We start from the raw sequence: 15,690 nt of genomic DNA, 5'->3' as shown, positions 1-15,690 counted from the left end.
GTAAAAAATAAGTGGAATTTATACGTTAGTTAGTTTTTGTCTGCCTCTAACAAAAAATACAAAATAACAGTGCTTAAACTCTGTATTTCTCTCTCAAGTGAAAGAAATCCAAACAGCCCAGGGCTCTTATGCTGGCTCTGTGGACATCAGGGATTCGGGCTCCTTTTATCTTTCTGCTTCACCATCCTTAGCACATGCTTTTCATCTTCAGGGTTGCCTCTTAGTCTAAACTGACTGCTGGAGCACCAGCCATCGCACATATATTCTTGGGAAGAAGAAGAGGAAAAGGGCAAAAAGATTGTACCTCCCAGCTAAGTCAGCTTTGTTTAAGGATCTTCCTAGAAGTCAGTAATGTCTCCCTTAAGCAAAGGGACTTACTCCCTTTTATTGTAGGTTCATATTCAACTTTATCACTTGGAAGAGGACTTTAATCTCATGGCCATACTTTGCCTAAAGGAGACAGGGAAATACAGTTTTTGTCTAGGTGCTTGTGTGCTCAGCTAAACATCTAGGGTTGTATTAGTATTGGGGAAGGGGAGAATAATATTCGGTATAGACTCTGCTATACTTGATTCAGAAATTGAAGCTGGAATTCAGAAAAGCTACCAGGACACAGAGGACTTCCCTAGCTGATATGTGGTGACTTGTTCATGGTGTTTTTTCTATTGTAATTTGCCTCACCTGCCAGCTTTTTCCATCCAGATTTTGAAATGAGCAACCTGCGTCCCATCTGTTGTTGAGACAGGTTCAACAAGAAGCCCAAGAGGGGGATCCAGTTTCTCCAGGAACAAGGCATGCTGGGAACATCAGTTGAAGACATTGCCCAATTTCTGCACCAGGAGGAGCGCCTAGATTCTGTAAGGCTGGGGGTTTGATACCTGTATGTGGGTTCCATCAGGTGATTATGACACCTCGCAAACTTTAAGCTAGAGATTGGCTAACCCTGAGAAAGGTGGCTATTGTCCAAACCCCTGATTATAGCAGTCCTACATATGCCTTTGCCAACGTTGCAGAAAGCTCTTTGATGGAAATAAACCAGCCTCCCGACAGGTTGTGGTGTAATTGGTGGAATAGTGTCAGAGCTATAAGTGTCCTTTGATGGCTGGAAACTCTTCTTCTGGCTGCCCATCTGCAACTAACCTCCCTCCTGAGTGTGCCATATCGTACCCTCCGTTTTGAGGGCTCTGTGCCTCCTCTGCCTTCATCCATGGCAGGACAGACTAGCCCAGGAATGGTTGGGTGGATGGCAGGCTCAGGGACTGCCTAGCTTTTCTAGCAGTCAAGCCTATTACTGGGCATTTAAGCCAGGGCATTCTGTTCCCCACTTTGGCTGAAGTGACTTTGGCTGTAGGTTCATATTCAGTGATTTCTAGGTGTGAGTGAGTATGTATGTTTCAGACCCAAGTAGGTGAATTTCTGGGAGACAGCGTGAGGTTCAACAAGGAGGTGATGTATGCCTATGTGGACCAACTCGACTTCTGCGAAAAGGAATTTGTCTCAGCCCTGCGGGCGTTCCTAGAAGGTTTCCGCCTACCCGGGGAGGCGCAGAAGATTGATCGGTTAATGGAGAAGTTTGCTGCAAGATACATAGAGTGCAACCAGGGGTGAGCACTGTGTTGAAGTCCCTTCCGCATCAGATATATTTTTGCCTACCTCAGAGCGCCAGTCTTAGTTTGTTTGGGGGATGGGTTTGCTCTTTCTAAATCTGTGTCAAGCAGCTGAAGTTTCTGTTTACCATGTGCCAGGCACTGTGCTAAGGAATTATCTCATTTAAGCCTCACAGCAGCCCTGCTGTCTGTCCCCATACTACAGGCAAGGAAACTGAGCACCGGAGAGGTTAAGTAACTTGCCCAGGATCATACAATTAAGAGTCCACGCTGCTGACTACTAGGCAGTCAGGCACCTCTTTCCTAATCAAGAGCAGCTCCCTGATTTAATATACATGGGAGATCGTAAGAATTTAGGTTTTTCTCTGACTACACACTGATGAGCAGGTTACATAGATGGCTGCATAACTAACAAAAACCACCTAAGTGTGTGACTTCATCTTGGGACCTTGTTTGGTGGGTGCTTCATGTTTTTGTATGAAACGGGAATAGAAAAGGGAGTTACTTTCTTAAACACCTCCTGTGGGTCAGCCATGCAGTGGGCTTTACATGCATTATTTATCTAATGGTGACCCTGGGTGACAGAAGAGAAAACTGAGGCTCTAGGAGATTAAACAATTTGTCCAAAAGTCAATCAACTAGTAGGCAGCAGAGACAAGATTGAATGTGAATTTGTCTCACTCAAAAGCTCATGCCTTTTCCACTGAGACTGAAGTTTAAAATGCCTGAATATACTATGAACAAGATTTGGAAACTGCTCAATGGAAACATTTTTGCCTCTTAAGTCACCTTGGTTTCCATACTAATTGGTCCCAGTAGGACCAGTGGGGGGCAAGCTGTCCCCATGAGGCAGCATGGTCAGCAAAGGCAGCATCTGGTCATTTTAACCATATGGACATTAGAATTCACTAGGAAGACACATATAGATGTTACTTACCTTAAATATATCTCCTTTGTGGACTTGGAGACTTTGGTGTTTTCCTTTATCAGTAAACACGTGACCCAATTAAATTTCATATTCGAATGTAGACCTTCTGTTGTATTCATCAAAACTCCTCCCTTTCCTGTTGGGGGCAATTTGCACAGACAAGTTTTTCTCGCTTCAGCCTCACATTTTATGAGGCTATGCGTTCAGAGTTGGGGTTTTTTTCCTTCTTTTCTTGCCCAAGGCAAAAAAACGTCAGACTTCGCTGGCATTTTATTTAGGACAACATAAATATTTTCCTTTGTATTTCTACTGTTAAATATTATGATGGATAATGAAGCTATAAATAACTAAAAAACAGTTAAGGGGCCCTGGTGGTGCAAACGGTTAAGCACTTGGCTGCAAACCGAAAGGTTGGCAGCTAGAACCCACCCAGCAGCTCCTCGGGAGAAAGAGCTGGTGGTCTGCTCCCATAAAGATTACAGCCTGGAAAACTGTGGGGCAGTTGGAGCAGTTCGGTTCTGTCACGTGGTGTGGCCATGAGTGGGAGTCGACTTGACAGCACCTAACAACAAAACAACAGTTTTAGTTAACTTTGTATCCAGAGCCTCGCACTACACGTGGCACAAGATAGATGCTCCCAGGGACAGGACTAGAGTGAGGCAGGCAAGGCACCTTGGGTGCAGATGTAAGGAGGCCTCACTCTCAGCGTGGTGCTAGTACAGGGCCGGCCCCTGAGAGAGGGCCTCCTTGAGTTGTGGGCCTGGATGCCTCGCTTGTCTGACTCAGACCCCTTGTCTCACCCTAGTCTCGACCCAGGATGTTCCTTACAGGCCTTTTTTTTAAAAAAAAATTAACTTGAAACTACTTTATCTAAAGAAACCTAGGACCTGACACATTCTTAACGAGCTTTTCACTTTCTTGGTCAGTAATTGATGTTGGGTGGTGATGAAAGCGTGGACGCTCTTGACTAATTTGGCCTCCCGTGGAGCAGTCAGCCTGCATTCAGTGAAGTTTGTCTTCGTTAGCATTGTATCTCCATCGTTGTTCTTTACATCTGGAATCTTTTCTTCCAGGCAAACTCTGTTCGCTAGTGCTGATACTGCGTATGTCCTAGCATACTCAATTATCATGCTTACTACAGACTTGCACAGTCCTCAGGTAAAATATTTTAATGATTTGTATATTGTAGTAGCTAAGTAAATAGCTTTACTTGGGCCATTGAATGTTTTTATAAAAATGGTTTTTAATTTTTTTTTAATTTCAGGTAAAAAATAAAATGACAAAAGAGCAGTATATTAAAATGAATCGGGGTATCAATGATAGTAAAGATCTACCAGAAGAATATCTCTCGAGCATCTATGAGGAGATAGAAGGCAAGAAAATTGCAATGAAAGAAACAAAAGAGCATACGATTGCAACCAAATCTACTAAGCAGAGTAAGGTCTAATGAAAATTCTATTAATTCCAATTTCCCAGTGTATTGGAATGCATGATTAAGTATCCTGATGATAAATTTAATTTACATGTCCAGATATCTTACTAGGAAATGTGATTAAATTAATTATTGTGGTTATGCTAGTTCTTTCATAGTATTACCATCTTCTTGCTAGATTTTTGATTAGGACCAAGAGGGAATTTAAAGTAAGTAATTTGAGAACTAAATTACAAAAAGAAAAAAAGTTCCTTAAAACTTTGCTATAATTCCGGTGGTGATTGTGCCAGGCTTGATTAAAATTCTGTTAGTTAAGCCCCCTGTGAAGCTATCCATTTCTTTATTTGAGAGACAGCAGAGTATTCTGGTTTATAGTCAGGCTCTGGAGCTGCACTGCCTGGGTTCAGGTTTCAGCTCTTGTATTTATTAGCTGTGTGACCCTGGTTAAGTTACTTAACCTCTCGGTGCCTCCTTTGCCCCGTCTGTAAAATGGTAATAACACTAGTACCAGCTACCTGAGGTGACTGGGAGAATTTCTGAGTTAATCGCTGTAAGCCTTTGGGGACAGGGCCTGGCACGTAGCCAGCACTCGGTGAGGGGTAGCTGCTGTTGTCATGTCTTGTTTCTTTGTAGACGTAGCTAGTGAAAAGCAACGACGACTACTGTACAACTTGGAGATGGAGCAGATGGCGAAAACAGCCAAAGCTCTGATGGAGGCCGTGAGCCACGCCAAAGCCCCATTTACAAGTGCCACTCACTTGGACCACGTCCGGCCAATGTTCAAAGTGAGTATCCTGAGAAGTTAGCGGGGCTTGATGCTGGAGGTGAGCAGCAGGCAGCCGTGCAGGGATTTTGTCCCGGTGAAGAGGTTGAGGAGAGGCAAGGCCAGATTTTGGTGCTTCTCTCTGAACGTAACTAAAGTGAGTCCTTCACAGACGCCCTTTGATGATGCCAGGGAAGCACCAGCACTGGCCAAGAGCATGGACTTGGCGTTAGAAGGTCTGGATTTGATTCCTTCCTTTGCCGCTGGGTAGCTGTGTGACCTCAACTTCTCCATCACCCGTAAAATGGGGACAAATACAAGGTTGCTGTGAGGACTGCTAGGAGGATTGAATGAATTAGTAATTATTCAGACAAAAGATAAAGAGATGCTTTTATGGAGACATCTCACCTCAGTGGCCTCAGGGTTAGTTTATCAGATGAGATTAAGTGGAAAAGTAAGACAATATCCTTGAGGTCTCTCTCTATTTTAAAAATGTCTAAAAAAGATACATCTTCAGTATTCATTTGGGTGATCAACTCTAGATGTTCGTGAGCTTTTATTTCCAGGGAATTCACAAGAAGGTTGAAGAAAAGTAAAGTCTAAGCAGTTTGAAGTCGAGACCTTTCAATAAACTAAGTTCATAGAACAGACATTGTTTATAGGTTTTATTTTGCATGCCAGCCTCTGATTGGTAATGGCTGCCTGGTGCACTATGTAAAGAAGGATTTTAAGCCCTATATAGAGTCAGCAGGGAATGGGGTCTGTGAGTGATTAGTGATGTCTGCCATGGACACAGGTATGTGTAATAGTGGCACACTAGCCACGTAGTTACCATCCTTCATTTTGAGCTGTATAATTAGTAAATAACACATTTATAGCGATAACTTGACCACAATTTATGAGGAACTATTTTATATGGTAAATGGATTGAAATCAAAATAGCAGTGAACTGGCCGCTAAGTACTCGTCCCATGCTAAAATTTTGGTTGCTGTTGAAACCTTCCTTCCTTGTTAGCTGGTATGGACACCACTTCTGGCAGCCTACAGCATCGGGCTACAGAACTGTGACGACACTGAAGTTGCCTCCCTGTGTTTGGAAGGCATCCGCTGTGCAATCCGAATCGCCTGCATCTTTGGAATGCAGGTGGGTATACGTTGACAAGGCTCCAGAGATGCTGCTGGGCTGTTTTTTTAGATTTGGCCAAACTTAGAAACTCTCAGAAGTTTCCAGGTAGCCAAAAGTCTCAGCAAACTACTTACTCATACCCACTGAGGAGAAATCCATAGGTTTGTGCTGGCCACAGCCTCATTCAAGGAAAAGGTTGGAGATTTGGATTAAAGCCTTTAAGGTTAGGTTAAGAGTCCAAGCTACTTGACTGGATGTGACAAAATAGCCTTCCTATCCATCTGCCCAACTTGCCTGCCTTGGTGCTTAAAGTATGGATTTTTTTTTAAGGATCAGTTTTGATTATAGTTTCCCTTTTTCCTAATTCTCCTCTGGGGAAACATAATTTAATGCAAATGTTTGTCTGTAAACCTTTTGAATCTTGAAAATTTTGAGAAAATAAACAAAATACAATTCTCAAACTGTTATGAAATCTGGAGGTTTCAATCCCTTGCATCACTTTCTAAATTAGTAAGGATTTGCACTCATTTATTTTGAAAAACTCGGTCTTCTGTTTCCATTCATTTTAGTTAGACATTTTCTTCTGTACCAGAACCACAGCTCTGCTCCTTCCTAACCACGTGACATTGGCCCAGCTAACATCTCTCTGAGACAACATTTGTTTCCTCATTTGTAGACTTGGGAAGACAGACCTCCCTTGCAGGATTGTTGTAGATATTCAAATTTATGTGATGTGCTTAGCATCTAAGAGCTTCCTCTGCTCCTCCCCAGGGAATGGAACATGGGACAAATGAGTTTGATTGCAGTCTCTTGGAAAGGACAGCATTAGTTCTCAGACATGGTGGTGCACAGGAATCCTTGGTGGGATGTTCCAGTAGCAGGAGGACACCAGCCTGTAATAACCACGAGCCCTGGTGGCACAGTGGTTAAACACTTGGCTGCTAACTGAAAGGCTGGCAGTTCAAACCCACCAGCTACTCCGTGGGAAAAAGATGTGGCAGTCTGCTTTGGTAAACATTACAGCCTTGGAAACCCTAGGGGGCAGTTCTACTCTGTCGTATAGGGTCACTATGAGTTGGAATCGACTCGACGGCAGTGGGTTTGGTTTCGTGTGTATAAAGCCTGTTGATGTGTACAGAAGTGTCCAAGAAGCCCAGTGCATCAGTCCCATAGATGCGAAAAAAGTCATGCTAAGGGTGGAATCACAGTGTTCTCTCTTGGGCTTCCGTTACAGCTGGAACGAGATGCCTATGTTCAGGCTCTTGCTCGCTTCTCCCTGCTGACAGCCAGCTCCAGCATCACAGAAATGAAGCAGAAAAACATCGACACCATAAAGACACTTATTACAGTGGCTCACACCGATGGCAATTACCTTGGGAATTCCTGGCATGAGGTGTGTGTCTCATTGAAAGCCTGATAATTGCCTTTTCTTATCTGGAGGAACGTATGGGTTAAAAGATTCTTAAAAGAAAAAAGGTGTTAGGAAAACCATTTAATGCTGTGAGAAGATGTAAAACGGTGTGGGAGAGGTGTCTGACCTCCTCCAACCCCACAAGGGGGAAGGAGAACCAAGATCAACAGCCTAAAGGCTGATTCCTATGAGGTGGAAGTCACACATGCCTCCTCTCTCTGCCATCTCTACAAATTCTGACACCAACTGTCCCTCCCACAGCACCCTCTACTGGGTTCAATAATTCATTGCAGCAGCCACACAACTCACAGACCATACTTAACAATTATGGAGTTTATTAGAGAAGTAACAGTTACAGTTCAGGCTCAAGAACACTCAGAATACAGTTCTTCCATCAGGTTAGCCTCTCCCCAGCTGTGCTCACAGGCACACCTCTCCCTGGCCCTCGGTCTCTGCCCAAAGGCACTCAGCTTTCTCTCTCCATGGGCCAGGAAGCCCACCACGCCAGAGCTCTCCTTTCTTGGTGGTGGTGGTGGGCTCCTCCTCCCCGCTCTGGAATTGGCTCTCTTTTAAGGCAAAACTGATGAATCCCCTTGGTAGGCCGCAATTACCTATCACACAGTCACCTGGTGGGAATTATAAGCCCATGGATAGAAAGGCCTCCCACAAAAGTAATTGATCGCACCACAGATGATAATCACAGTTTATTAAAAAGTTGTTGTAAAACATTGTAAGGCACGGTCCCTTGTGCCAGACAAATACAGAGAATAAAGTTTGAGAAGATAAACCAAAATGTTAACATCCTATCTTAGGGATAGAATTATGGAGACTATTTTTATTTTGAAAACCCTATTGAGTAGTTCTATTCTGCATATGTAGGGTCACCATGAGTCAGAATCGACTTGACAGCAACAGACTGTGACAATTTTTATTTTCTTTTTCTTAAATCATGTTCTAATTTTTCTTCTGTGTGTATTACCTTTTTTTTTCCATAATTTTTTATGGTACATTGGGTCAAAGTTTACAGAGCAAATTAGTTTCCCATTGGATAGTTGGTGCATGAAGTGTTCCATGACGTTAGTTTCATTCCCCTCAGTGTGTCAGCACTCTGCCATTACCATCCTAGGTTCCGTTTCCTTTCGTCCTAAACCTTCTCATCTTTGCTTTTGGGCATCTTGTGCCCTTTTGATCTTATTTGATTGTTCTGAGGAGCATGTTCCTCTTGGGTGTTATTGTTTATTTGGGGGGACTGTCTATTGTTTGGCTGAAAGGTAGTCTCCAGGAATGACTTCAGTTCCAGTTCAGAAGGGTGTCCTAGGGTCATCATCTCAGAGGTTCCTCTGTCAGACCAGTAAGTCTGGTCTTTTTTGTGAATTTGAGTTTTTGTTTTACAGTTCTTCTCCTGTTTTGTCCAGTACCCTCTGTTGTGATCCTAGTCAGTGTGGTCAGTAGTGGTAGCTGGGCACCGTCTAGTTCTTCTGGTCTCGGGGTCATATAGGCTGTGGTTCATGTGGTCCATTAGTCCTTTGGACTAATTGCTTCCTTGAGTCTTTGATTTTCATCACTCTCCTTTGCTCTGAACAGTAGGAGACCAATAGTTGTATCTTAGATGACTGCTTGCAAGCTCTTAAGACTGCAGAGGCTACTCACCAAAGTAGAATGCAGAACTTTGTCTTTATGAACTGTGTTGTGCCAGTTGACGTAGCTATCCCCCGAGTCTGTGGTGCTTCACCTCGTATGTATTGCTTTTTATTTAGAGAGAAAACTATGAAATAATAGAGATAAGACCATGGAGAGTAGTTAGGACTGTGATGACCGAGAAAGAAAATTGTTTTCAACCTTTAAACCTCCCACACCCGGGTCTAATTAGTTAAGGGAAACCAGCTCTGGAGCATGGAGGCATGGTGGTGGAATCCTTGCTCCATTCAAATACTGGTTCTCTCTTTATTGAGCACTTAATTAGATTTGCTTAATTAAACATCTATAGGGCATAACTCCATTGTACCAACTCTTTTTTTCTTTTTATTTTTTTCCAAGTTTTTTTCTGCTAATTTTCTCAGTCTGCTTTCAAGACCCATTCAAGACTCTCTAGCCAGGACCCTTGCTACCCCTTGGCCAGTTGTTCTGTCCTCTAGGGAAGCCATCTGAAGACCCCAAATTTTATTCTCGCCTTGAAACGATACTTATTTGAAAACACTCTTTAATGACTGTAACTTAAGATGACAGTGTCCTTTTGTAAGCTGTGAAGCAGGAACTCATTTCTTCTTGCCTTCGTTTCATTAGATCTTGAAATGCATCAGCCAGCTGGAGCTCGCTCAGCTAATAGGAACTGGTGTGAAGACCCGCTACCTGTCTGGGTCTGGGCGTGAAAGAGAAGGGAGCCTGAAGGGCCACACGTTGGTGGGAGAAGAGTTCATGGGCCTTGGTCTCGGTAAGATGCTAGCCCCACGGCTGGTGGTCATGGATTCACAAGTTAACCAGCTTGTCAGGACTGTCACATAAACTGTCTCTTCCTTAGGTGCAGCTAACAGTATGTTTATTGCTGGAAGTGCTGCTTCAGCTCTCTTAATTGCGTTCAGCTGTTGAGTAAAATGCCTAGCTTACAGAAGTCAGGGTGCGTCACTTTTCTTTCTGTATAGATAACTATATTGGTGGGGGAGGCATTTGCTTTAGAAAGGGTACAGCTTTAGCGCCTGGTATTAGAGGGCTGTATACCTGTATTTCTGGAATTCGTCATTTCTTCCATGTTCATTTGGAGGGCTTTTATTAAAGGGTATTCTTACCATGCAGGCAGAATTATTTCATGCTATAAATTGGATTGAGAGACTCTCCTGTCAGTGATGTAAAAGCAATGTAATAAAATAATGATAATCAAAAGGACAAACAAACGTGTAGGCCACATTCAAAGCACTCACTTTATATATTTAACTCGTTTAATCCTCGTAACACCCCAGTGAGATGGAGACTTGTTGTGTGCCATCAAGTCAACTCTGACTCATAGCGACCGTATAGGACTGAGTAGAACTGCCCCGTAGGATTTCCAAGGCTTTAATCTTTATGGAGCAGATTGCTAGGTCTTCTCCTGTGGAGCTGCTGGTAGGTTCAAACCGCCAACCTTTCAGTTAACAGCTGAGCACTTAACCACTGCACCACCAGAGCTCCTTAGGGACTATTACCATCTCAGTTTTTGTATATGAGGAAACGGAGGCACGTGGGGGTGAAGTGACTTGAGCACAAGGTCACACTGCAAGGAAGTGGCAGAGGCAGATGCAGGATTAAATCCAGGACATCGGATTGCAGAGAGTAGGCTCCTAGGCCCCATACACAGTGGTTAGAATAGTACAATGTAATGATGAAAAGCGTGGACTCTGAAAATGGGGGTTTGTAATAGCACCTACTTTTTAGGGTGGTTGTGAGGATAAACGGAATGAAATCCTGTAAAGAACACAGAGCGTTCAGCAGGTATAAATATTACATGTTCTGGGGGCTCTGATTAGTATCAGTTGGTTCTAATTAGTTTTCCTAATACCAGCACTTAATACTATAAAAATGTAAAAGACAACACCTATTCCTCACTTATTGACTATCTTGTTATCCGACATTTCGCATTTATGACAACAGTAAAAAATCTATTATCCAACTATTTTGCATATTAATGAGGCAGCAGGCATGGCAACAATGGCTGCAGAGCATCCCCTCCCTCGAGGAGGGTCTCCGAGTGGCCTCCAGCTAGCTGGGCTGCGCTGCCCTGAGCCCTTCGCTCCCTCCTGCCTGCAGGGCACTTTGTCCAGCTGCCACATGGGGCTGGCCTCCTCCGTGGCCACGTCCTCTGGGCCCACTCAGGCAGCCATCAGGCCAGCAGACGCCTGTTCTGGGTCCCCGGCTCCTGTGCAGCCTAAGGCCCTGCAGCTCAAAATTAATTGGCTGGTGGGAAGGGTGGAAAGAAAGAAGCATTGGAGAGGGTGTTTGAAAGAACTGCATGTGACTTTAATGTCATCCCAAAGTGAGCTGAACTGGGCCCAAAGCCTCCACCTTGGTGGGGCCGGTTGCTCGGCTAGGTTCCCAGCGTCCTCGCAGGAAACCCTGAGCCTCAGTGACTTGCCAGGCCAGGAGGGCAAGCAGACTCTGGGATCGTGAACCCAGGGCTTGCAGGGGTGGGAGCGGAGCCCTGGAGGCGGCTCTGCGAGGGAAGCTCTGAGGAAGAAGGTGAAGTGGTTAAGCCGTGGGCCCTCCAGTCATACCAGCCCAGCTTTATGCATCTTTATCTCCTCTAATCCTCCTTCTCCCCAGAGAAATAATCTATAACTGACTTAACACAGTGATGAGCATATCAGTCAATCTTAGCTGACAAACTGATGGTCTGAAAACAGGAAGAAAAAAAGTCCTCTATTTTCACGTAACGCCGGTTTTCACACACCAGCCTAGTCCGTAGAACCTAACCATGTCAATAAGTGAGGAGTGAGTGGATAGAGAAAGGGCAGTGGTTGGTACACGCAGGGGGCTTGTAATAGGGATGCTGATTTTCACTGTCTAATGCCAGGACATAAGTTTAACTTTATTCTGCCATCAGTTGGGTTTTTTTGGCCTGTGGAACCATTCTCTCTGCACATTTGGTACCATAGGGTACTTTGTTCTACGTACTTGACTGTGTTGTAAGCATTACCTATGTTGTGCGTTGTGTTTCAGGTAATTTGGTGAGCGGTGGAGTGGATAAAAGACAGATGGCCAGCTTCCAGGAATCGGTCGGTGAGACCAGTTCACAGAGCGTGGTCGTAGCTGTGGACAGGTAATGAAATTTTGTCCTCCTGTGAGGCTGGACTACCCAGTGGCTTGGCGTCCTCTGTGTAGTAACCAGATGTGAATGATACATAATTTGTTTGACTGTTACGAGTATTATCAGCTTCAGGTTGCTCAAGCTAAAAAAAATTAAAAGTGGTGCGAATGATCTACAACTACTAATAACCTCCACATACATTTGAATTTTGACTTTGAATTGCATTGTGAACTTTTAAAAAACTGTAACTTCAACATTGTGACAAATCGTATCACGAACAAGGTTTCCCTCATGCTGATGTTTTAAATTGCCTTGTTTCCTTCACAGAAATTACTTTTTTAAAAAATATTTCAAGAAGAGTTTAGGATTTAAAACCTGCTCATGAGTGAAAGTTGGCAGAGTTGACAGTTTCCATTTCTTTCTCCTCAGAACCTTTCTGTTCGTTCTGTTTTCTTAGAACTTGAATGTAAAACCCAGGAGAAATGCAGATATGCTCATTTCAAGGCATTTACTAGATACCAGTGCGTAAAATGTGAATTTTCTTTAAAATCGAGAAATTCTTGAAAATTGTTATTGAACAGCCATGTAGACCTCTGTTTGTTGTTTAATGACTTATCCCAGGTCTAAATGAAATACAGACAATTTGAGGACGTCGTTGTCAGGTGCGGTCGAGTTGGTTCTGAGCCTCCAGCCTCTGGCTGTTGGTCTCGCCCTCTGGGATGGCTGCTCGGCTCCCTGGGCCTTTGTTGTTGTTGTTGTCGTTAGGTGCCATCAAGTCAGTTCTGACTCACAGTGACCCTGTGAACCACAGAACGAAACACTGCCTGGTCCTGCGCCATGCTCATAATCATTGTTATGCTTGAGCCCATTGTTGCAGCCACTGTGTTAATCCATCTCGTTGAGGATCTTCCTCTTTTTCGCTGACCCTGTACTTTACCAAGCATGATGTCCTTCTCCAGGGACTGATCCCTCCTGACAACATGTCCAAAGATTATAAGACGTAGTCTCGCCATCCTTTCTTCTAAGGAGCATTCTGGTTGTGCTTCTTCCAAGACAGACTTGTTCATTCTGTTGGAAGTCCATGGTGTATTCAGTGTCCTCCACCAACACCACAACTCAGAGGACTCAATTCTTCGGTCTTCCTTATTCTTGTCCAACTTTTGTGTGCGTATGAGGCGATTGAAAATACATTAGCAGTACGGAATTGTTGACACAACTCATGCATAGTGCTGTCAGAACAATTCTGTTAGTGTTTTAAATTCTTGATCTGCTTATTTTGAATACCTTACACCTGTTGCTTCTCTTTTCTCTTCAAGATATTGTCTGTAGTGAATTTACTTTTGACAGGCTTTTCCTACTTTTTCCAGCTTGGTTTATACTTACAGAACAAGATGTTCATTTTTCCATTACCCACACATTTCTTTTTTCTTTCTCTGCCTTTGCCAGGTAGTAGACATTAGAAAAGGAGCCCTGGTGGCGCAGTGGTTAACTGCTCAGCTGCTAACCGAAAGGTTGGCGGTTTGAACTCACCCAGTGGCTGCACAGGAGAAAGACCTGACAATCTGCTTCCATAAAGACTACACCCAAGAAAACCCTGTGGGGAAGTTCTGTTCCATCACATGTGGTCGTTATGAGTTGAAATCGACTCGATGGCATCTGACAACAACAGACGTTAGAAATCTTGGCCAGCACCCTTTTGTGTGCTATTGCATTTCTTTTTAATGAACATAATTCACATATCATAAGAGCGGTTGTTTGGAGGTCCCCACTCTCTCATTCCCTCTGACGTCGCTTGATAGTACATTTTAACTCTCAGCCCCTTTGATATGTCTCTTTCTTTTTATCTGTGTAGGCGTTTCTGCCGTCAGCTCAGTTCATCAGCCAGTTCTATACTTGTGATGCTTTGTTGTTTCTTTTCTTAAGAAATGTTTCCTTTCTCCCTTTTCAGAGTTTTTGAGAATGAAGCTTCATCTTCCAAATCTAACTTTTATTTTATTATGTCTCAATTGTCTTTCTAGAATTTTTACTGGCTCTACCAGACTGGATGGAAATGCAATCGGTATGTATTTGACTCACCTGTGACAGCTACCGCTGCCTTCATGGTGTGACTGACCATTACTGACGAGGCCTCCTGTGTGTTGTTGCATCTGGCCTGCAGTTGACTTTGTCCGCTGGCTGTGTGCCGTGTCCATGGACGAGCTGGCTTCCCCCCACCACCCTCGCATGTTCAGCTTGCAGAAGATTGTGGAGATATCATACTACAACATGAATCGGATCCGGCTGCAGTGGTCCCGAATATGGCATGTGATTGGAGATCACTTTAATAAGGTAACACTGCAAACTCAAAAACCACTCCATCTGTGTCCCCCACCCCCATCCCCCCAAAAATGCAGGCAACTAAATTCAAAAAGCAGTGATAAAGCGTTTTAAAGAGTTGACCCTGTGTTTTAGGTGCCTGTCGTTCGTTTCCCTGTGGAGTCGAGGACAGCTCAATGGAAGTAACAGCTAGAACAGAGATCACTCATTTATTTCACAAGATCTTTTGGCTAACAGCTGTGGAACCTTCTGTTCTCTTAAAAATGATTATCCAAAAAGTATTTTGGTAAACATTTTCTCAACTCTTAAAAAGTCTAGATTTTTTGTTCATTGGGACTTCTTTCCGGGGGCGGAACATCAGTTTATACAAGTTACTTTTCCCATCTGTGATTCTGTTGTCAAGACTCTAGATGCCAATTCTCAGTTGATCTATGGGCCGCTTACGGGCAAGCTTGGGACGTAGGCTGGCGGGTAGTAGTAATTAGACATTCCATGGTTGCCACCTTCATTACAAATGTTTGCTCAGTCTACTCGGTGCTGTTGAGCACAGCGTCTGGAAAACTCAGTTACTCACTCTGGGGCTCTTCACTCGTTCCTTCTACCACCTGGGAAAAGTGTTGTGCTTCCCCTTGTGAACTGGAGCGCATGAGCATCTCGTGGGTTTGAAGACATGGTAGATGGCTGAGTATAGCTGTCACTTAGCTCTCAGCAGTCTAGCAGGGTCATTTAAATAGTCAGTGGTCCTCTTCTAAACCGGGCACATGTAGGGTCCTGGCAGGAGGGGTGGGCGGGTAGGATGCAAAGCTGCATGATAAGTATGGTCCGTATTCCTGAAGCATCTGTTTCACCTGGATTTTTAGAATGGAAATACTCTTTTTATTAGTCTCTAATCATGTGAACATTACTTGAATACATTCACATTGTTAAAGAAAAAATTACAGCAAAAACACCTTTGACCACCCCAACCTGGTTCCTCCCAAAGCTAATTATTCTTATCAGTTTGATGTATATCTTCCTGACATTTTTCTAGGCGCTTTTATGTACTCAGAAATATAGGTATTATTGTCTTGATTTGTTCTGCATTTTTAAAAAAAAACATAAATAGTATTCTACATATTTTGTAACTTGCTTTGTTCACTTAGCAAGGAATTGTGAAGATTTAGCCATGTTGGTGTATGTAGATTTACTGTTTCTTTTTAACTGCCAAATAGTATTATGTATATGAATGTATTTTTATGTAGCCATTTTCCTATTGATGTTCCCAGTTTTTCTCTATTGCAAATGATATTACTGAGTTATTTTTCTTAAATACAAGATGTTTTCAGGTCAGATC

General features: G+C 43.4%; 1 protein-coding gene across 1 annotated transcript in view; it reads left to right on the top strand.

Annotated features, from left to right (window-relative positions):
• Positions 1-15,690, top strand: part of ARFGEF2 (ADP ribosylation factor guanine nucleotide exchange factor 2) — a 90,311-nt gene that overhangs the window by 48,898 nt on the left and 25,723 nt on the right. The window contains exons 15-25 of the mRNA XM_004370266.3: positions 746-857; positions 1,399-1,604; positions 3,609-3,693; positions 3,800-3,971; positions 4,601-4,752; positions 5,746-5,874; positions 7,091-7,249; positions 9,551-9,698; positions 11,954-12,053; positions 14,060-14,100; positions 14,200-14,369. Of these exons, the coding sequence (XP_004370323.1) occupies positions 746-857; positions 1,399-1,604; positions 3,609-3,693; positions 3,800-3,971; positions 4,601-4,752; positions 5,746-5,874; positions 7,091-7,249; positions 9,551-9,698; positions 11,954-12,053; positions 14,060-14,100; positions 14,200-14,369 (1,474 nt within the window). The remainder of the gene's footprint in view (positions 1-745; positions 858-1,398; positions 1,605-3,608; positions 3,694-3,799; positions 3,972-4,600; positions 4,753-5,745; positions 5,875-7,090; positions 7,250-9,550; positions 9,699-11,953; positions 12,054-14,059; positions 14,101-14,199; positions 14,370-15,690) is intronic.

The sequence above is a fragment of the Trichechus manatus genome, unplaced genomic scaffold, assembly GCF_000243295.1.
Source record: "Trichechus manatus latirostris isolate Lorelei unplaced genomic scaffold, TriManLat1.0 scaffold00008, whole genome shotgun sequence".
Classification (NCBI taxonomy): domain Eukaryota; kingdom Metazoa; phylum Chordata; class Mammalia; order Sirenia; family Trichechidae; genus Trichechus; species Trichechus manatus.
This window is presented reverse-complemented; position numbering and strand designations above follow the sequence as displayed.